General features: G+C 35.8%; 8 protein-coding genes and 1 long non-coding RNA gene across 15 annotated transcripts; 5 read left to right on the top strand and 4 right to left on the bottom strand.

The window, feature by feature from the left end:
* The first annotated feature begins 39 nt into the window (after positions 1–39).
* Positions 40–2430, top strand: LOC136781081 (3'-5' ssDNA/RNA exonuclease TatD). 5 transcript variants are annotated; one of them, XM_066739785.1, is made up of 2 exons: positions 40–478; positions 805–2430. In XM_066739785.1, the coding sequence occupies exon 2, from the start codon at positions 860–862 to the stop codon at positions 1778–1780; it is 921 nt and encodes a 306-aa protein (XP_066595882.1). In that variant the 5' UTR covers positions 40–478; positions 805–859; the 3' UTR covers positions 1781–2430. The 5 variants fall into 5 exon arrangements, with proteins under 5 accessions (XP_066595882.1, XP_066595881.1, XP_066595880.1 ...); XM_066739784.1 differs by having other exon boundaries at positions 40–525; XM_066739783.1 differs by having other exon boundaries at positions 40–529.
* Positions 2431–2556: 126 nt separating this feature from the next.
* RpS15 (ribosomal protein S15) lies at positions 2557–3434 on the bottom strand. The gene is made up of 3 exons (XM_066739787.1): positions 3360–3434; positions 3069–3154; positions 2557–2942 (listed from the first exon to the last, which is right to left on the bottom strand). The coding sequence occupies exons 1-3, from the start codon at positions 3366–3368 to the stop codon at positions 2594–2596; spliced, it is 444 nt and encodes a 147-aa protein (XP_066595884.1). The 5' UTR covers positions 3369–3434; the 3' UTR covers positions 2557–2593.
* Positions 3435–3551: 117 nt separating this feature from the next.
* Positions 3552–4629, top strand: LOC136781084 (ADP-ribosylation factor-like protein 2-binding protein). The gene is made up of 5 exons (XM_066739788.1): positions 3552–3864; positions 3929–4035; positions 4096–4181; positions 4247–4343; positions 4411–4629. Exons 1-5 carry the CDS (start codon positions 3795–3797, stop codon positions 4486–4488), a joined length of 438 nt encoding a protein of 145 aa, XP_066595885.1. The 5' UTR covers positions 3552–3794; the 3' UTR covers positions 4489–4629.
* Positions 4551–7706, bottom strand: LOC136781078 (nuclear pore complex protein Nup93-like). The gene is made up of 7 exons (XM_066739777.1): positions 7370–7706; positions 7112–7292; positions 6039–7035; positions 5649–5973; positions 5235–5591; positions 5046–5163; positions 4551–4975 (listed from the first exon to the last, which is right to left on the bottom strand). The coding sequence occupies exons 1-7, from the start codon at positions 7585–7587 to the stop codon at positions 4664–4666; spliced, it is 2508 nt and encodes an 835-aa protein (XP_066595874.1). The 5' UTR covers positions 7588–7706; the 3' UTR covers positions 4551–4663.
* A 137-nt stretch (positions 7707–7843) lies between these two features.
* LOC136781082 (zinc finger CCHC-type and RNA-binding motif-containing protein 1-like) lies at positions 7844–8880 on the top strand. The gene is made up of 4 exons (XM_066739786.1): positions 7844–8068; positions 8149–8260; positions 8320–8637; positions 8702–8880. Exons 1-4 carry the CDS (start codon positions 7959–7961, stop codon positions 8720–8722), a joined length of 561 nt encoding a protein of 186 aa, XP_066595883.1. The 5' UTR covers positions 7844–7958; the 3' UTR covers positions 8723–8880.
* Positions 8797–9344, bottom strand: l(3)neo43 (cytochrome c oxidase assembly protein COX16 homolog l(3)neo43). Its single transcript, XM_066739789.1, has 3 exons — positions 9184–9344; positions 8993–9107; positions 8797–8929 (listed from the first exon to the last, which is right to left on the bottom strand). Exons 1-3 carry the CDS (start codon positions 9321–9323, stop codon positions 8873–8875), a joined length of 312 nt encoding a protein of 103 aa, XP_066595886.1. The 5' UTR covers positions 9324–9344; the 3' UTR covers positions 8797–8872.
* Positions 9345–9522: 178 nt separating this feature from the next.
* On the bottom strand, positions 9523–18071 carry DAT (Sodium-dependent dopamine transporter). 3 transcript variants are annotated; one of them, XM_066739382.1, is made up of 12 exons: positions 17819–18071; positions 16177–16350; positions 13514–13648; positions 12759–13059; positions 12542–12680; positions 12332–12466; positions 11777–11880; positions 11468–11705; positions 11269–11397; positions 10999–11199; positions 10760–10927; positions 9523–10639 (listed from the first exon to the last, which is right to left on the bottom strand). In XM_066739382.1, exons 2-12 carry the CDS (start codon positions 16337–16339, stop codon positions 10421–10423), a joined length of 1932 nt encoding a protein of 643 aa, XP_066595479.1. In that variant the 5' UTR covers positions 16340–16350; positions 17819–18071; the 3' UTR covers positions 9523–10420. The 3 variants fall into 3 exon arrangements, with proteins under 3 accessions (XP_066595479.1, XP_066595478.1, XP_066595480.1); XM_066739381.1 differs by lacking the exon at positions 17819–18071 and adding an exon at positions 16988–17217; XM_066739383.1 differs by lacking the exons at positions 13514–13648; positions 16177–16350; positions 17819–18071 and adding an exon at positions 13140–13499.
* LOC136780843 (uncharacterized) lies at positions 13210–16332 on the top strand. Its single transcript, XR_010823839.1, has 3 exons — positions 13210–13311; positions 15577–15622; positions 16194–16332. It is a non-coding gene; the product is annotated as an uncharacterized lncRNA (long non-coding RNA).
* Positions 17349–21389, top strand: LOC136780842 (small integral membrane protein 14). Its single transcript, XM_066739385.1, has 6 exons — positions 17349–17472; positions 18730–19106; positions 19986–20096; positions 20509–20563; positions 20640–20776; positions 20845–21389. The coding sequence occupies exons 3-6, from the start codon at positions 20022–20024 to the stop codon at positions 20887–20889; spliced, it is 312 nt and encodes a 103-aa protein (XP_066595482.1). The 5' UTR covers positions 17349–17472; positions 18730–19106; positions 19986–20021; the 3' UTR covers positions 20890–21389.
* Positions 21390–21529: the final 140 nt, after the last annotated feature.

Genomic DNA, 21529 nt, shown 5'->3' with positions numbered 1-21529 from the left:
TATGACTCAATATAAAATAATAAACAAAATTATATATACAGGGGGACCAGACAAATATACATGTATATATTTTTATTGTTTCTCAAATGAGGCCCTTTATAAAGGGCGTTTTTATTTTAGGTCCAAAATGGTCGCAATATATAATACGTGTTACATAGTTGTTATATTATGAGCGTTTTGGATCTTGAGTGAAAGACCCCTAAGATATTAAAGTTTGAAATTTAAATATTTCAATGTGGAAAATTTCTGGACGAAAAACGCACGATGGGTATAACGTTCCTAAATACATTACAAACTTACAAACTACCTGAAATTCTGAACGCCATTTCGGTTCTGGGCTGCTAGCGAAGTGGTGGATCAACTGTACCGATAGAATACTGTGTCAAAACGTCAGAACGAGAGTTTACGAGAGCGACGAGAGCAGTCTACTGAAGTCTACTCGCACACCCCACATCAAATTGTTTACGTCTTTTAATAGGTTAGCGACACCTCGTCGCATTTAAAGATATTTATATAATCATTCAAGCAAGTATGATTTTTAATTGAACTAAATAAACATACATTAGCTTAATTAACCTTTTATTGAAAGTTGCATTCAGTATAATATACATACAACGCATCCAGTTTATGGTGTTTACGTAATGACAATAAAAATTTCGAGCTTATTTATGAAATATTTTTTTAATGTGCTTAAGAGTTTTTGACGGTAATGATAGTATTTAAGAAGCCTAATTCTGTCAAATTTACGAATAAGAAACTGGTGTGCGTATTTTTTGTTAAAAGATTATAATTTTGCTTCAACAGGAAAGCAAGGAAAGGGAGCAAGAATTTTTCGAATTAGTGATCACACAGTATAGCTATGGCCGAAAACGAGAGCTCAGGCATGACGGATAAATCAATGACACAATGCTATGAAAATTACATTCTAGTTGATGTAGGTGCAAATTTAACCAATAAAAAGTATCATCGCGATCTTGACAGTGTTATACAACGAGCCAAGGATGCTGGTGTTCAAAAAATAATTGTACCTGGTGCAAGTATCCGCACTAGTAAAGAGGCATTGCGTTTGACGAGACTGTATCCAGGCACGGTTTATTCGACCGCTGGTGTTCATCCTCACGATGCTAAATCATGGGAGGATCCAGAGAGTATGAAAGAATTGGAAAGCATTGCCAATAGCTTGGAATGTGTTGCCATTGGAGAGTGTGGACTAGATTACAGTCGACAGTTTTCTACTCCTGAGGCACAACGTATGGCATTGCGCAAACAAGTTGAATTAGCTTGCAGGATAAACAAGCCTCTTGTAATTTATGAAAGGGATGCACAAGCTGATGTTCTTGAGATTCTCAGTGAGAATAAGCACCATTTACCTCCAGTGTTAATTCATTCTTTCATTGGAAATGCTGATGAGGCTCAACTTTACTTAGATCAAGGTTTTCACTTGGGAATAACAGGGTATTTGTGCAAGGATAAATCAGACAGTGGTGTTCGACAATTACTGGAAGGTGAAAAAGTAACACTTGATAGAATCTTGGTTGAGACAGATGCTCCATTCATGTACCCTAATACAAGAGCTAGCAAACTACCCAGCCATGTAAAAGATGCATTAACTGAAAGATCAATGACATATCTACACAGATATTGCACCTTTCAAAGAAATGAGCCTTGTGCATTACCAGCTATCGTTGAAATGGTAGCTGCATTTTTAAAAAAAACACCAGAAGAAGTAGCTCTTTCTACAGCTTTCAATGCTCTTAAAATCTTTGGTCTTAATCAATGAACAAGACTTTCCACCTCGGGATAAGTGAAATTGATATTAATACTGATTTTATTATATTAAACTATTTTTATCTGCTTTTAAATATTTAAAATTTCTAACAGTTAAAAGCTTTTTTTTTATTATATTAAGGGTAGGTTTAAAAATGCTGCTACCTAGCCCAATAATCCTGATTTATCATTCATTATTAAAAAGACAGGATATAACAAAATGGTATTTTTTAGCCAACAAAAGTTATATCATTTATAATTACAGTTTTTATCAAGCTAATGGTGCTAATTATAGATGCTCAACGATTTGCTGTGTGTCAAGAATTTTGTTATTATAAATCGTGCCTTTTTATCCATAGTACATATGCAGGCTTTAGATTCAAAATATTCATGAAAGAATAATATTATTATATTACATCCTGCTGTAGTACATCCCCCGTCTTGATCTCTAAAAATTGTTTAATTAACAATTTATGCCGAATTGCGCTCAAATACTACATGAAAATATTAACATACAGCTTGCCAACATTAGTGGCTGATAATTTTTATATGGAAGATACCAGTTCTTGTATCAAATTGTGATTTTTGAATAATGTAACAAAATTACTTGTAAAATATTTCTCTGAAGCATTGTATAGAAATAAAAGATATATTTATACTATATGAACTGGCACTTTGTGTATTTCTTAACAAATACGCCATAATAGAAATTACTTTTGAACTAAAGAAGTTATTCCACAACAGCTATTAAGTAAGTAGGTAGATAGAATTGGTAGCTTTTACAAGAAATAATTGTACAATGTTTTATTAATACAAATAAAATCCATTATTTGAGTGGAATAAATCGAGAAGAGTGAGTGGCACCAATACCAGGTCTACCATGTTTAACAGGTTTATATGTGACAGAAAATTCTCCAAGATAATGACCTATCATTTCTGGTTTGATTTCAACCTGATTGAAAGTTTTTCCATTGTAAACACCAACTATAGAGCCAACCATTTCTGGAACAATTATCATGTTTCTCAGATGAGTCTTCACTATTTCTGGTTTCTCATTAGGAGGAGTTTCTTTTTTGGCTTTACGTAGCTTCTTCACAAGAGCCATAGATTTACGTTTTAAGCCATGAGAAAAACGTCTACGAGCTCTGGCATGCATCAATTCCATAAGCTGCTCACTAACAATAAAAAATTTATCATTATTTTAAGAGATGTTGCCATAAGTGTGAGGGTTATGTGACGTTGATAAACAAACACGAACATTATTTAAAAATATGATTTATTCTTGAAAATCTTCTACTTACTTTGGCATATCCAGGAGTTGATCAAGATCAACCCCTCGGAAGGTAAACTTCCTGAATGCCCTCTTCTTCTTTTGAGTCTCATCTGCCTATAAACAATATATTGCATGAAACATCAATGGGCTAAACTAACCTATGCGTATTATAAATGTTAGGTCAATATCATTTTGGCATATCTGCTAAAACTTAATGATTCCCTCAGTAAAGACAAAATTTGTAGTGACCATAACAAAAAAAAAGTAACTTTTAGTAAAAGGATTCAATAAATATAAACGGATTTAATATGCAATTTACCTCAGCCATGATTCCACTTGTCGTAAAAAGGGAAGAGAAAAATGTCTTCCGTTAAACCAGGATTATTCACTGCTACGGATTTTATAGAGTGGAAAGTGGAAATCACTAGTAGTTGCAACGCCACCAAACATCCAAGTGAAAGGTGAATTTTAGGTCGAAAACGAACCAATCACAGTGTAGTCATTGCCGAAGTTTTCAACATGATTGGTTCGTTTTCACTTATTACTTTTCAAACTCAATCAATAACAAACAGACTCCTTATTTGTTATCGGCTTCAGGTTTATATGTATGTACAAGTAAGGCAAGTAAAGTAAGCAATGAACTCAAAAGAAATTATAAGTATGGTATTTTAATTTAAATTATAGTTTTGAATGTTAATATTGTGGATCTGTCCAATAATCATTCAACAATATAAATTAAAAGTAAGCAAGTGAGATGTCGATTAATACAAACCAAAGCCCTTCGTTTGATGAAATTATTGGACACATTGAGGATCTTTTATTAAGTATGCATAAAAAAGTTTTCTTGTTTTTTTTACAGCTTAATTTTGTTTTTATAATTTTTATTAGGAGAAGAATTTCAAACTATTCAACAGAAATTTTTAGAAAATTATTGGAATATATTTGAGCCAGCTGATGAGAATAAATTAGTATATACTGAAATTTTTAATGAATATGTAAGCATAATCAATTTAAAACTGCTTCTAAACAGTTTTTAATTTTTTTCCTTTTTGTAGAATAAAGCAATAGAAACTTGTATAGAATCTTACTTGAAACAGGTCATTCCTCAGTTTACTATGAATCTGCTCTTATTCCAGTTGAAGTAAGTAAATTATTTATTGTTACTTAGTATTATGTAAAGTTTCAACTTTAATAATTGACATTTAGAGAAAAGCAAGAAGAATTGGATGGAGAAGTTTTTGAAATTTTATCAACATTTACCGACTTTGTTGCTTTTAAAGAAATGTTTCTTGATTTTAGGGCTGTAAGTAAATATTGATCATATTATTCTTTTGTAAGTTTATTCTATTACATTAGATTTTTACCTATAGCTGAAAGAGGGCAAAGTGCAAGATTTAAGTTATGGAATTTCAGTCACTTCGATAAAGCCACCAAACAATGGCTCATGAAATAGAAAAGTTGTTTTAACTGCAACCAAAATAATAAAAAAAAAAGAGACAATATATTTGTACTTAATTATAAAGTAACTTATTTATTATATGTAATACAAGAACATTTAAATATATTATAATTGTATAAAAATAAGTAAATTACATTAGCTTTAAAAATAAAATTGATTTATAATCAATGCATGAGAATTTCCATTTGGACAAGTTTACTATTGGTTTCGTTTGGCATACGATAGGGTAGAGTTCCAGCAAAGCTGGTCAAAGCTCTAGCCTGTTCTCTTAGATCAGAAAGCTGCCGATTTCTGGCAATTTCATCCCCAGGCTCCATAGATCTTAATTTCTGGTATTGGCTGTACAAAATTTTCATTGTTGCTATTAAAACATCAGCCAAAGCTCCAATTACTTCTCTAGAAACTCTTTTCAGTGCTGTAACTCTCTCATCAACCTCCTTCACATTTAATGGCAAAAGTTTTGATTCTGCTATGGTCTGACAAAACAATAATGAGAAAGACATGTAGGACAATATGAAATTGTAATTAATGATAAAAAGTACTTACTCTGAGTGCACTTTGATACTGGTCATTGTGATACCGATCAAAAAATACCATTAGATCGCGTAAAGTATAAAATGCCGCTGCAGTTTCTGCAGTGGCCTTTATTGCTGTCCCTTGATATCTAACAGAAAATCCATTGTTATTCAAAATTCAATAGATAAATAATTATAAAAATATATTGTGAATTTTTACCTTAAACTAATTTCATTTGCAGTTACTTGCAATCTTGCTCTTAGGGAGCCTGGAGTACTTTTCTGGCTAACAACTTGGGCCAATAAAGTACACATAAGATTTAAAACTTTCTCGTGATTATCAGCGAGATCGTACATAGTTATTGCTTCTTCTAATAATCCTTTCCTGTACAGAGTTTCCCCACAAATATATATAACATCATCGGTATTTATCTGAAACTGGTCTATTATTCCTGGAATCCTTCTGTCCATTTCTATTTTTCCTACTAAAAGAGCCCTATTTGTTGGTGATGCCTCCACAACCATTTCTGCCGCTGATGCAGCAAACATATTTCTATCATAAGGATCTTTCATACATCTGAAAATCAAATCTAATAAAATAAAAAATCAATTTTTTAATGAAATTATCATATACCTCAGCAAGAATAAATAATGCAGAGTTTCCTTAGGATCCGAGGCTTCGAATCGTTTAACATAGAGTAAAATTAATCTGGCAAAGTTTAATCGTTTCGTCGGTGGTTTATCAGCAGGGTCAACGCTTATCAAAGGTGCTAGTACGCTTTGGCTTACGGCTAATAAATTATGCTCGTGCAAGGCGGCCGCCAAATGAACTGCATGAGGTAAATGCCTTGTTCCTGCTCCCCTTGCAAGAAATTCAATTGCAGATTCGAATTGACCAGTTAAAATTAATAGGGAAAAGTACAGAAGTGGTTGCTCATGAGCATTGTAATAAGATTCTCCTAAAATTTCATTTATAATAAATGACACGCGTGAAAATTATAATAAAACATTAAACGCTTGTTACCATAGATTTCCAATATTGTCCTTTGTAAAGCATCCAAAGTTAATTTATTTTCAGTATCAGATTGATCTCTTACATGGCACAGTTTCAGCCATAAATAATCGTCAGCTGTTGAAATGACTTCATTGTGCAGATCATCCGGCTCACAAGTGGCTGGAACAAGAGCGCAATAGGCCGCCCGTTTAAAAGGATTAATAATGGATCGAATGTGTTTTCCATAATGTAATTTTAGATTAGACTCTGTTCTACTGCTGGGATGATGCCGAGGATCCTTACTGGCCTCTTCTAAAGCTTCCTGGAAATCTTGGAATTCTTTGATCTGCTGATCATTCTTTTCTTGCTCCTTCACACTTTTTTTTAACGCTTCTAAGGCAGCTATATAATCTCCTGATCTCATGCAATAATACACAACTGGCCATAAAGGTCTACCCTCTACTCTGTCATCATAGTCACTGATATTTTGAACTTTAACCCTGACAAAACTTAAAACCAGGGGCAATGTACCTGGTATACCACCTCTTCTAGCTTGAGCCAAATTATCATTGATCACAGAGGTCATAAAATCTCTGTATCTGTTCTCCAAATATTTTCTAGATTGATTTACAATTCTTTGCTCAATCTCAGGGCTATTTCTTGATTTTATTTGATCTCCTCTTGGTGTTGGCTGAATGTCTACCATATATTTAATCATTTGCCACATATCTACTATTTTTTTATCATTAAATGTTTCTGCAGCCTTGGAAAATAAAGTGAACAAGCTTGGCCTGGTAATTCCTTTGAGTACATGATCATTATAATTTTGTAATTCTTTAGCATATGCTACTTCCACATTTGACAATCCACTTATCATGTATCCAGCTAATTTTGTACGTTGTGGAGTTCCTCTTAGATCTATTAGTTCTCCAGATGGTGCTGTCATAGCATTCATTATTTCAAACCGCATTTGTTTCCACTCTCCAAGAATATGTTCCATTTGTTGTACTCTATTTAATTCAAATGTCTAAAAGAAGAGACTTGGTAATTATAACAATGTTTCATTCAAATACTTGCTTATTGGATAATCAAGTAAAACATACATCTTTATGAACCTGTTCAATGATTGATAATATAGCATTTTCTTTCTCATTTCTCAAGTAACTGACAATATCAGTGTCAGCTATAGGATCCAAAGGTTCAAAAGTACGCCTGGCGCTTAAGGAATTTAATTTCTGTGAGATTTGGGGTAAATCTATTCCATGAGATCCAAGCAGAAGACGTCTAAAATTGTTAAAAGTTGTTAGTATTGAATATTTGATTTGTGTAATAAAATGGTTTGTTAATTTAGAAGAACTTACGCTTGAACCTCATTGTCCTGAGATCGAGTGTGTGTAACACGAGACCATAACTCATTGGAAGCTTCCAAAATTTGTCTAAAATTTCTCTCTACCTGAGGTAGCTCACCATTACCCTCAACGGCAGCAGACAATTGCTCAGCAGATCTGAGCAAATCACTAAAGCCCATATCTCCCGACAATCTCCTGGTATCACTTTGTAAAAAACTTCCATCTTCCATTTCGAATGGCAAATTTATAAATATAGGTTAGAAAAGCATGAAAAAGATGCAGCCGGGCGGGGAAGGGGAATACCGGCGCGAATTTGCTTAATTTTTCCCTTTGACCAATCGAATGAAAGTAGAATAAGTAGATGGTTGGAAATGCTGGAATGATGGATCAGCGGAGGAAGGGGAGATTCTACGGCCATCTATCGGAAGGTTCGGAGTGTTAAACTGTTAAATACAATACAGTCTTTAGTATACGTCAATATATGTATGTATACAACGGCCATGAGCCATCGCATTATTATTGTTGTCATTGTGTTCGACTGTGCATTGTATTTCGTAGAGACAGATGCAAGTTAAATTGAATTCATTAATATTAATTAATCATGAACGGCATAGCACCAAGCAAATCAACAGTTTACATTTCTAACTTACCATTTTCTCTAACTAATAATGACATTCATCAATTATTAGAAAACTTTGGAAAAATTGTTAAGTATGTTTCAAGTAAATTATTAATTATTATCATCTTATTCAGAATCTTAATTGTATCCTATTTTCATTATTATATTTTAGAGTAACTGTAATGAAAGACAAGGTAACCCGTCGTAGTCGTGGAGTTGCCTTTGTATTATTTTTAAAGCCAGATGATGCAGCAACCTGTGCCAAGAAATTAAATGATACAGAAGTAATCAATTAAAATAATAATATTATAAAGCATGAACTAAAATTTGATAAAATCTCTAGGTAGGTGGACGTCTTATTAAAAGTTCTATAGCTATGGATAATGGACGCAGTACAGAATTTATAAGAAGACGAGATTATCCAGACAAAACTTATTGTTATGAATGTGGAGAGAGTGGTCATTTGTCCTATAATTGTGAGCAAAATACTTTAGGACCAAGAAGTCCACCTGCAAAAAAGCCTCGTGCACGAAAAAAAGTGAAACAAGATAATATTGAAAATCCTGGTATTGATATTATCAGGAATTCAGAAGCTAATATTAAATATGAGTATAATGATAATTCTGAGAATGTCATTTTGGCCAAGACAGTTAAAAACAAAGTAAATATTTGAGTAAATGTATATGTATATTAAATAAAATTAAATAATTTTTATTTTTCCTTAGGTCAAATATTCTTCAGGGTGAAGAACAGTTTTTGAGAAAACTTACTAGGCACTAATAAATTAACTTTATTGGATAGGAGTAGAAGGTCTAATAAGTGAAGTTAAAAATGTTATTTATTAAATATTATTTACATAATACAAAGAAGCTTTTAGTTTATCTATAAAAACATATTTAATCTTCTCCCCAGGGTCTTGGTATTCTTTTATTTTCCCAGTTATTTATATTTACCTGAAGGACAAAGAATTAAATAAATAAGAAGAGATATTAGTATCTGTAAAAAGTATTTCTTACTTCCTTAATTTTTTCATATTCAGTCTCTAGAGTTACAGAACCCTCTGGTTTCATTTCTATTCCCTGTTTTTTCATTATATCTCGGAGATAATCCTTATGTTTTCTGTATTTATATCTAAGAAGTGATAATTATAAGAAAACGCTTCAGTACACTATTATAACCTTAAAAGTAATCATTATGAACAACATACCTAATTTCTGAAATTTCTCTCAATCCATAAGATCCAATGAATGTCAAAACTAAAACAGGCAAACCGATCAGAGCAAATTTATTTTTACGATAAAATTTTTGCAAGGAGGCATTTATTTTGTTTGAATCCATTACGTTCATTATGCAGTCATAGCAGAAGAAAATTATTTATGTTGTGAAACCTACCTTACCTACCTACAGTAATTCTTGTTTGGGTGAGCAATGATAACTTTGATCTAAGCGTGGACGATAGATGATGAGAAGAATGAACCGAGATCAAATTAGAGCACTGAGCTACAAGGAGAAAGAGAACAATTTGTTCATTAAATAAACAAACTTTATTTAAGAAAATCATCTTTACAGTCGCAATAGTCTACAAGGTACGTTATTACTCGTAACGGAATAACTATGTAATTAAAGTATGGACGCATTAATCGGAGGAATCAAAAGATCAAGAAAAATGTGCTAGATAAGATGTATTATCTTTTAGCAAATGCCTGTTCAATATGGCTCTTGAACAAGCATATTACTGCGAAGAATGAGACCAATTCTTATATTATTTCAATAACAATGGAGTTATTGCTCGTTCTTCTCATTGTACGTAGTACAACGTAGTATATTAAAATGTATTAATCAAACTTCAAAGTAACCCGGACAGACTCTGCTTTGCCGACAATTAAAAGTGCGTCAAAACAGAATTAAAGATGATTGATAAAAACACGATGAAATTTCCATTGACAATGCGTTAGCGTCCGGGCATCTTTGTAATTTTTATAAACATATGTACATTGTTCTATACAAAACAATTATTATTACTATTATTATACACATATAATATTAATAATAAGTGCTAAGAATTCCGAGAACCCAGGGTTTTCGAAATTGCTGAAAAAGCAATTTTTCTCATTTCTGTCGAACTGGCGAATTAGTTGATTTCTTCTTGTAATAATTTCATTCTTCCACCGAGTTGCTGTTCATGGCTGATAGTTGCAATTCGGTCAGAAGTATAATAAGCGTTATATTCTGTATATTATATATACAAACTGTCTTATTTACATTATGTACACTTATGTACATGAAACTTGAAACGAAAGGAACGGAAATCGGAAATCAGCAAATAGCAGTGGAACGTGGAATATAGAACGGAGGGAGGGGTGCAACAGAGGAGGGAGAAGTTGGAGATTTTAACAAAGGTAAATCTGGAATCGAGCACCGTGCAGTATAACTATAGCGCTGTCCTACACCGGCTCCGGCGGGGGATCCCCGTTGGAATTTTCGCGCGTCTGTAGCATCACTTCCGTTTGTTCCTTAGCCAATTCTTTCTGTTCCCTCGTTCGATCGGTCTCCAACTCGCTCAAAATCGTCCTACGAATTGCACCATTTGCCATTGCACCAGAAAACTCACATCGTGCTTGTTGCTGGCTGTCCCTCCAAGGTGTCGTCAATTTTCTAATTCTCTGTTAAATAATTTTCAGGTTAATTTGGAGAGTGGATTTGAGCGAGCAATTTTACTGGCTAATTAGAAACTGGGAATGAAATGGTACAATCGAATAAAGCATAATTGGGTCAACTCTAACCTCGAGGAATGAACCGGAAGTGGTGAGAATCTTGTAAATAGCGATTCCAGGAATCATTGCGATGGAAGAGGATGCTATTAACCAGCCAAGCACGTTTGCCCAGACCGGATATACGTATTCCTCGTAGGACAGTGGTTCGTATCCCATAAGACCATAAATAATTATAAACTGTAAAATTAAAATATCCTGATTAATCTAACATCATTATTATTATTTCTTAGGAACATTTAAAATTTTACCATAAGGAACATGGGCGCCACGAACTTCCAGCAGATCCTCCAGTAAATTCCTGGCGAGAAACCGATCATGTCTTTGATATCTGCGCAAAATCTGTCGGTCCCGTAGATCCAACTGACAGCTATGGATTCTGCCAGGACAGCGAACAGCATCGAGTAACCAGCAGCGTATCGGTCCAAAAGGTGGAAGAAATAAAATCCACCCTGAAAACCGGAAAATCAATTAATTTCTCGTCAACAGCGAAATATTCATCGGTTAAAACGATGCTTTACCTGGGAACAGGAAGCAAGACCAACCAGGAAGTAGAGGGTAAACAAACAAGCAACGAATATCTCTCGATTATTGCCAATTATGGGAAATTCATCGCTGAGAGCGGTGATGATAGCCTCCGAACCACCGAACTAAAAATTTAAATGAATTTACTTGATTTTATCATTTTCCTCTTGTAAAAAATTCTAAAAAAACTCTTACAGAGCTATCCAACCCAAGAGTGAGCAACATCATGAAGAAGATGAGAGCCCAAAACATGGATCCTGGCATGGTAGCTATCGCAGCTGGGTAGACGATGAATACCAATCCTGGACCTTCGGTAGCCACATCCTGAATAGATTTTCCACTGGCGCGAGCCATGTAGCCAAGAACGGAAAAGATGACGAAGCCAGCTACGAAGGACGTTGCACTGTTTATCAAACTGGTCAGCAATGCATCTCTGGAAATTTTAATAGTTTAAATATCAGTATACTCGTATGGAGTTCTCGGAGAGAGATCAATTCGACTCACTTGTAAACGTTGTTGTGGTACTTGTTGTAACTCGCATAAGCCAGCAAAACTCCAAATCCAGGACCCAGAGAGAAGAAAACTTGAGTTGCAGCATCCACCCATACCTGAATAAACATTTTTTCATTTTTTTTATCTCTTCAGGACCTATCATTGATCTCTGCTTAGTTGACTAATTTTTGCTGAAGTGAGAACTAGGATTAATCGTCCCTTCTTTCTCATGCTCGCGCGCAGGTTTTTCTTTTCGAGGAATCCGAGCGTGAAGGGAAATCCGAATTTCCACTCGAAGTGACCAGAAGAACTCTAATGGTCATTATGACAGCTTACACAGAGTTTCCATTTGCAGCTTCGTCAGTTAACCGTGCACGTTCCTTCCCCCACCACTCATTTTTCTCCACTTTTTACCCTCCACTCAACCAATCCACCCCGACGCATTAAACCGGATAATAAGCTTATTATATACTCCTATATCTACTCTATATAGCTCCTAATTTCTGCACACAGTCTGATGTAAATAAATATTCTACAGGAAAAAATTTCGAGAAACCTCAGTCTTACCTCTGCTTTGGTGATGGCTGAAAAGTTTGGATTTAGGTAATATCGAATCCCCTCAGCACTCCCTGGCAAAGTGACTCCACGAACGAGAAGAATCAGGAGAACCACGTAGGGGAATAGTGCAGTGAACCAAACGACCTAAAAGAAGTTTGACAAAATGTGGAAAAATTTGGACGAGGTGCTATTTTTTCTTTTTTTTTCCATTGCGGTCACCTTGCCTGACGTTGAAATTCCTTTCCAGAGCGAAAAGTAGCAAATGAGGTAAACGACCAGCAAGCAGAGTGCAATGTCCCATTTGATGGCACCCAAGTCGTGCAGACCTTCACTCTGGTGCAGCTCCAGTATGGCACGACTGAGGGAGAAATTTGTATTCATGAGAATTTCGACTGTTCATTTTATTTACTCGAGTACATGATGCAGAGAGGATTACTTGAAGTATTCCTGAGCAGCACTGGTGTACTTGGTGGAATTATCAAGGTTGAGCAGCAGCTCCGTGGAATTCCTAGCAATCTGTTCGAACTCTGAATTAATTTGGGGCGACAAATAATCGAACGCATAGGATACGTTCGCGTCGAATTCTCGACAGTTCGGTGTGTTCCAAGGGTTGTCGCAGGTCGTCCAGGGCAGCATGCCCGAGAACGAGGCGAAAAAATATCTCAGTGCCCAGGCTATTATCACGTTGTAGTAAAAGTCCACGTAAAAGGCTATCAGTGCTACCGCATACCCGATTCCTGGATGACAAAAATTATTATTTAATTCTTTTTTCAGGTACACACCATGTCACAAGGATAACTCGATAAAAAATATCTACCGGAGTACGGAGACGAAGAGAAGAAGAGCAAGAAAAGTCGGGCAATCCGGAGTTTGATCGTTCCCCTACTGGAAAAATGGATGCTGTGGCGCATTTGAGGTGAAATCATTGGAAATCGTCGGAAATGGAAGCTCTTTACGACCCTGACAACTTTTCCTAGGATTACCTCAAGGTTTAAGGCTTACGTGGCCTGAATCTCTCATTTTCTTATATGCCACTGAACTTTTCTGCTCTCCTCCCTCAACGCCATTCTTCTCTACCATCTCCGATAATTGATAAATTTCAGTGGAGAGAGACAAGAATATAGAATAATTTCGTAAGAAAATCAATGGATGGTGAAAGGTTGAATTGAGACACTGGTGGAATAAATGTACCTTTGAGTAATGGGACCAAACGACCCCAGCAAGTGATGGCACCCTTCCTGTTGAATTGACCCAGTGCCAGCTCCATGTAGAATAATGGAATTCCCCCGACCACCAACATGATACAATATGGCACCAGGAAAGCACCTGTCATAAAAAAGAAAGGAGAATAGAGTACAGAGATGGATAGATAGAGAGGGAGAAGTAACGCAGAATTAAATGAAAGTTAAGTGGACTGTGACTTAAACAAAAAGTACACGAGACCTTTCATCCGCATTGGTTCAGAAACTTGGGAACTTTTCACAATGAGAGACTAAATATCGATCTCTGACTTTTTATCTCCAGCTAACAACATTTCCGAGCTACGCATAATATAGCCGGAATTCTCTCTCTCTCTCTCTCTCTCTCTCTCTCTCTCTCTCTCTCTCTCTCTCTTAAGATTCACTCGATACCGAATTTTAATCCGTTTTGGTCTCTCGATCGTTCAAGAGTTTCCATCCAACCCGGAAGGGAAGGAACTCGGATAGACTCGAAATTCTTTGGTTCAACTAGCGAGAACAAGTGGAAAAGGAGAGTTTAGATTGGCCAGGCTATAGGGTATCCGGGGCTTAACTGCATTTAGCAACATTTAGTTAGCCGACGCGCAGAGTGCTGCTTTTAGAGTCGCTTAACTGAATTGCGAACTTTCAATGTGTCATATTGGCATTAAAATAGCCAGAATTAAGCCACCATGATATTGAAACAAAGCAGCGATATCTATTTCAATTATTACAATATTAGTTACTTGCCATCGTTTTTCAAATTATTTTTTCATTTTTTCGTTGCTTTAAGATTTACTCGTGGGGTGTCAATCTGATATTTCCTCAACCTCTTGGAAATTAAACAATGATGTCGAATCCTATGAGATCTCACTCGTACGGTCAATTGAATAATTAATCGAAGGAAAGAAATTCAGTCTGATAAAATTGGTGGAGAAGGAATAATAATGTGCTATCGATTGCTTTATTTCAATCCGGGATAAATCTTGCTCCCAGGAGTTGTGTAATCGCATCAGAAAGGATGATAATAATTCTTGATTAATTTTCTTCGTGGAGAACCATCAAACGATCGTTCCAAATTAAATTATTAAATTTCGTTTATTAGTAAAAACAGAAAAACGTACTGAATATCGCTCAAAATTTCAAAGGGCCAATTTCACGCTTGCTCGTTTGCTCCTTACGTGGTCCAAAAGTCACTGGTAAATTACCGGTGTGTCACTATCCCATTTCCTGGCGTTGGAACACAGGAAATCAGGCCTTTAAAGCTCGATACGTCCTGGGGACATCCCACAGAGATGCGGAGAACGAAAATTGTACGATTATGAGTGATTCTGTTGTTTTTGATGGAAATGGACAGTAAAAAGTTACTAGGAGGAGCAGGAGGCGGGTCCATGATCAAAGGACTGAATGGAAAATGATAATTAATTAAGTTTATAGGAAATTAGCGACCGAGAGATCTTGGGCATACTAATAGCGCGTGGCCTACTCTGCATTTAATGAGGTTAGCAGCCGCTTTTGAGGAGGCTCCGCATTGCTGACAGGCCTGACTTAATCGCATTCCTACTCACAAGACTCACTCGATACACTCTCGACTAATGGCCTCGTCACTCTCGCGTACCAAACCCTCCCCTTCACCCCTTTTTCGCGCGCAATTCGCTCATTATTACTTCGAAACGATCGCTTGAAAATTCTCGATCCTCTCTGAGATTAGCCCGAATCCCTCCCCTAAAATGTAACATATTCACGATTTACCAACATGGAACTATTGTATAGCTAAATGTATAAATTTGTATGTACATATTGGATAAGTCATTAACATTCGTCATCGACGTCCAGTTTCCTCGTAAGAGAACCTAGTTATGTTAATTCTCTCGTTGGAATAATTAATATTTACTAGATTATATATTTTTTGAATTATCAGTTTAGCTTCGATCAGACCATAGAAAATTGTTACTGTTAATCACTTAATCTAAAAAATTTAGGAAATTGAGTCTCGGTGATTCTGAGCTTTAAATGTGCTATTTTTTTATTTTATAGATCCTTGCAAGGAGAGATTCGAATCAGCGGGTCATTTTCCGAGCAGGTAAATGCCAATTAGTCGGAACGGTAAACGCTAAATTACCAGCTCGAGTGCATTATTTGACACCCCCTCCCCTTCTAGGAACCTTGTAACCGTTTTAACACCCCTCGTTCTACATTTAACTCAGAAAATATTTTGCGTTTAAAGAAAGAAGATTTGACGAAATTTTGCTTCCCTTATTCTAGAAGACACATTGACTCAGTTCCTAATCCAAGTTTAACTCAAAGAGACTATGCATTATATTAGATGATTTTGCTATCAAGTATTTTTCTAAATTACCTTATTAAAATAAAAAAATAAAATTCTAATCATACTAAAATCCTTGTATCTTAAATATAGCCTGAAAAAACTGAAACATGTAATAAACAAATTTTATCATTTTCTATTGTTAGCGTTGATCACTATAGGTAATACTGTTATTAAGAAACCAACAAAAATCATGACACGAATATATTCGTCATAAGTGCTTCGCAATACAATTGACAATATATATATATGTAGTATACAACCGCGCTTACCCCGGAAATATCTAGTGCTTAAATTTCATAAACTCTAACCTCCTCCATTTTTGTAGCAGAGATATGGGAATCTCCAGACGTTGGCAAGGTCAACCGCAAATCCGATGACTGATAAGAGAAAATCGACCTTGCCTGACCAGGTTTCTCGACGCTCGGATACGCCATCGTCGAGCTGCGGACTCTTCACCACCCTGGACGTCATCTCCCTGGGATCTGAAAGAGTAACGAGAACGTAAAATAGAAATGGAAAAACTTTAGAAAAACTCGTTCACACGTGAGAGAAGATATTGTTGTACGCAGATTGTTCTCCATCGCGTGCTTGTGTAATTTGGTCACGACAAGTTATCGATAGCCCTCGATCCACGCCCCCCTTCCTCCTCCTCATAACCAGTACTCATTGTGCGACACGACGACCACCACCGGTCAAACTGCCTATATTTCAAACCTCCACCCCCGCCTCTACCAGCTCATAACAGAATCGAGAGCTTTTCTGTCACTAACATCAAACACATACACGCGCACATAGTGATCTGAAATCTATTTGATCTCTTTTATCTTATTCTCTCACCCACTTTTTATTCGCAGTCTCTCTGCTTCTCAACATTTTTCCTATAGTTTGTATTCTATTTATTATATGGTATATATGTACAATTTCATCTTTGATTTTTCGTCATTTCTAACCCCTCTATTTTTGCAATTTTTAGATCGTCCATACACTAGTTGATTGTAACTAGTCACGATTACTGGAAATGCTCCGGAACAGGATTGTTGCCTCTAATTTAGCAGAACGTTGAAATGATACGTCAGAGAAGGGGGGGGGGGGAGAGAAAATAGCGAGATGAGACATTACCTTCCATGGTGATTGGAGGATCGAATGTGTCAAATGTGTGGAGAGCTGGAAGAAGAGACGAAAACTGAACAGAATCAAGGATTTCATACGTTTATGTGTGAAAAGGGAGGAAAACCACGAGCAGCTTCGTGGGAATACGAACCAAGTAGCTATACACGACTGTACCGAACATAATTTATTAAGAGCCGAGTGGAGGAACAAAATGGACTGGAGTGGAACTGCCTAACCAAAGAAACGCGCGTCCCTACAATTCTCGCACAAGACGACTCCACGCTTTGGAGGAAAACTTAAGAAATATTTACTGAAAAAAACTCATTGTCGAAGAAAAAATTTAGATCATACTCCGGATACTAATAAGTAGCTTGAATCACCGATTACGTAACCGTGAAATAATCCTATCGAATCGAGTTAAATCACTAGAAGAAAAAAAAACTGACTTCCATGAGGGTGGGGACTACTCGATCTTACAGAAAAACATCTTCAAGGTAAACACATTTTTCTTGATTGCATTTTCACGAATTCTAAGATTGTATCGATTAAGAAATAGCGATAATTTTTCTATATCCGGTTTTGTCCATCGTCGAGTTTTTATTCCTCTTGCTCATTTCCACCGTAGTGATCGGTGTTGTATGAAGAAAATTAGGCGATGAAACAATTGGACGCGCGTGATTAAGACAAATTAATTTACCAATTTTGGCCTTCTCGAAGGATTCTATGCTGAAACTTGGATTATTTAATTATTCACATTTATAATTCGATTCAATATTTATATATCGGGAGAGGGATAGTTTAGGGATGAATAAGAGTAACTGGATGAGAATTATTACTTACGAGATTTATTGTTGCTTGTAGGGTGAAATAATTATTGAGGAATAGCGTAGATGCTTCGGCAGGACTGTGCACCAAAACACTGACCGTGGTACCTATCGTTAAACAGGACTCCCACGACGAAAACCCGCCACAGGGTCAAAAGTAGTTCGAAACTGGTATCCGTCAGACCCATGCCGCGCGCGTTCTCTTCTAATCTAGCTCCCGCGACCGTCGGCCTCTCCCTTTCTATCTCCTCCTCCCCCTCCCCCTCTTCTTACTCTCACACTCTCTTTCACGCACCCGCCTGTCGCCCTTCCGAATCTACGATTCCCACCCCGACCCCCCTTCCTCCCCCCTTCACAATCCTTACAAATATAAATCACTCGATCGAGTAAATTATCATTTTTTCCCTTCACGAGAATCTCTCATAGAATATCTCATTAAGTAATCCTAAGAAAAATTCCTCACCCCCAGCTCACTTTAGAAAAATTCTTTTTATTGGAAGAGAAAGGAAGCAGCGATTTAGAGAGAGAGAGAGAGAGAGAGAGAGAGAGAGAGAGAGAGAGAGAGAGAGAAAGAGCAAAAGAGGGAGAGAGAAAGAGAGAGAGAGAAAGAGAGAGGGAAGGAAGAACCTTATCGTAAAGATTCGAAAGAGTAAATGGGGAGTTTAAAGGTTGACCGGGCGTATTTAAGCGCAGGTCACGTGGTCTAAAAATGATCCAAGCGCATGCGATTTGGAATTTTATGAGAAACTACGATTATTATTATTGAACTATGAATTAAGAGTAGCAAGAATTGCGATAAGAACCCAAAAGCAACAATAAATAACTATAGTAGAACAAGTGAAGAAGTAAAACTCGTAACACCATAACAATATTTTATTTTCTTGATGGTTTTTAACAGATTTCAATTTTATTTTTGTTGAATAATAGAGAGAGCCTTTTGCGGAAAAATGAATTTCCCGGGATATTTGGGCGCTTGCAGCTGGACAGTTCCGATTGGTTGGCATGTGACCATTAAGTTCAAGCGGAGACCAATGGCGAAGCGCCTTTAAACTCCCCCTCCACTGTGCTATTACTCCAGAGGCGTCTTGTATACCTGTGTGTGTATAGTATACCTACACTTACCTACACATACTTACTATTGCTTACTACACAGCAGTACATATACACAGTAAACATTATGGTTAGTTGAAGAGGAACCCAAAAGCATCGAATCAATCAGTTTATACACATAAAAACTGTTCTCGCGCTTCAGCAATCTTTCATTTTAACCCAGCAGAAAGTAAACCATCGTTGACATCAAGTAGGTGAGTAAAATTTCCCAGCAATTTCCTGTCTGGGGCAGTCAGGTACGTCCGCCATTATTTCTACTTGACTTTCGTGTAAACGTCAACGTTTCATTCCTCACGTCTGTCATCTCCAGTGGTAACGTTAATCCACCAAAAAATTAAAGACCCTAATAGCACTTTTCGCATCAGCTATGCCTATCGATTTTTTCCAAGATTTTCAGCTCTGATTATCACACGCCCTAATTATCCTTAATGTGCTTACAATTTTCCTGTCAGCTGGAACGTGTCTCCCGTACGCTGAGACCTTAACAATAGTTTGTTAGTAGTAATTTTTAACGACATGTTTTTCGATTTTGTCGACTTTTTTCACGTGGTTCAAATGTGATTCAAATATTTTCCCAATTTCAGAGTTTGCGCACTATAAACAATTTCCTTTTGAAATTCGAATTATGTTACTTGACCATTCAATTTTTTTTTTCTTATTTTATTTCAGCTTTATTCATTTTGGTTGACTACTTAATAGAGAAATTTGCCGAATATTTATTTTCAACTTGTTTATGAGGAATTATTACCTCGGATGAAAGTTTCTGTTTAGATTATACCGTTGGAAGTTCGTGCATCGAGGTTCGCGCATGGCTTTATGCGGTCGGATAAGATAGTGCTTGATTGTTTGTAGATTTTTTTTAACTATTCTAGACTATGCATAATAATCGCGAATAAAAATACAAAATACTGACAATAATGGCTTGGCGATAAATAATATATATAAATAAAAAAACGTTATAATTGACGTTTTATTTGAAAAAAAAAATCTATCCAGAAAAAAACAGCGAGGAGCCCTAGCAATAAGTTTGCTGAAACTAACGTATTTTTTTTATTTTGTTTTTTCCTTTTCAGTTGATTTTTTAGTTAATCAAAGAGAACACTTCCAAGATGAGCGACAACAATTTCAATCCGTGCGAATGCATTTGGTATAACGAAGTGATTATGCAACGATTACTGTCAATCGTAAGTTTCTTCATTTATAAGTGTAAAACTAATATAAATTTACCCTACTAATCAATTCTTCAAAGGAATTGAGGGCAAAATTTCATACTGTCCAATCTTCTGGTAAAACATTGTTTTTTATCATTCCAAGAAATTTGCAAAGCTGGCACATCTCTAATGATGAAATCGCATACTTAATATCGACTTGCAGAAATTCGTAACGCTTACATAAAAACCTCTATTTGTTTATGTAATTTATTTAGTATGCCTTATGGTTCCATTTCTTCCTGACCCATTTTTCGGCTTAATTTGAGCTTGTGGATGATAAAGAAAAAAAAAATACAGTAGAATACATAGTATTTTGAATAACTTATCCACGCCTTGTTTACAAATTTGCAACAATGATTCCTACTAACGATTTTTTGTTTTACAGTTGCGGCAAACTCAAGGTTACTGCACAGATAACGAGTGCTTCAGTATTTCTCGACGTACGTATTGACGATTAACTCTTATCATTGAAAATGTTCAATACATTTTCACGAGAAACTATTTTCCATTTTTTAGTCCCCGGTCCTCAAGAGTCACCGACGCAAAACTTTTTCTTATTTTTCTTGGTCTTAACGTTCATCGCGTTGATGTATGCCTTCAGACCAAACTCCCTTCGCTCGTCCAATTCTCTAAAATTTCAAGAAAACAATCACGTAAGTTATTTCCATTTATGATCGGCAAATAAAAGTGATTTGATACATTTTACCGCTCTGCAAACCAGGATACGAGTGGGGATCCACCAGCGGGACCTCAATCGACAAACTGAAGGAAGGCTACATGCTAATCGACATCTGAGATACCGCAATTCAAGGCTGAAGATTAAGAGAGAGCAGTAGGAAAATGCAATAAATACGCAATCTGCAAAAAAGAATATATTTTTGAAACGCTCGTCCAGTTTTGAAAAAAAAATCTCGTATATAATTTATCGTCAATAATGTTAATGAAAATTATGTGTACAAATTATTCCATATTTATTCGAATATTCGAATGTTTATTAGAAGCTTGTATATAGAAAAGTGGTATTCTTCTCGCATATTTTTATTTATACATATGTATATGTATAGATTTTTATAAAAACACGCAATGCATGTGCCGATTCCGAATATAACAGAAAGTATTCTTTTGTATAACTTCGGTAAATTCTACATTTACCGAAATCTATAAATAAAGAAAAAAGGACAATTGAATTATAAATGCTTGTACAAGTGAATATATTGTTTATATTATACAAATATTTATCCGTAATTATATTACATATGATGAAAAGATGTAGTTTTCGCTGCATTCGCCTTTGAAAACGTAAAGTAAAAACGATGTAAAATTGTCACTTTCTATTCATATAATTTATGCTCTCGCTCTTTCTCGCTCACTCTCTAGAATAGGATCTCTGTACAGAATTTGAATAA

Source organism: Prorops nasuta, unplaced genomic scaffold, assembly GCF_024137725.1.
Source record: "Prorops nasuta isolate Cenicafe-Biocafe unplaced genomic scaffold, Cenicafe_Pnas_1.2 PNAS00021, whole genome shotgun sequence".
NCBI classification, from domain to species: domain Eukaryota; kingdom Metazoa; phylum Arthropoda; class Insecta; order Hymenoptera; family Bethylidae; genus Prorops; species Prorops nasuta.
The sequence above is the reverse complement of the archived record's forward strand: the minus strand, read 5'-3'. Positions and strand labels throughout refer to the sequence as shown.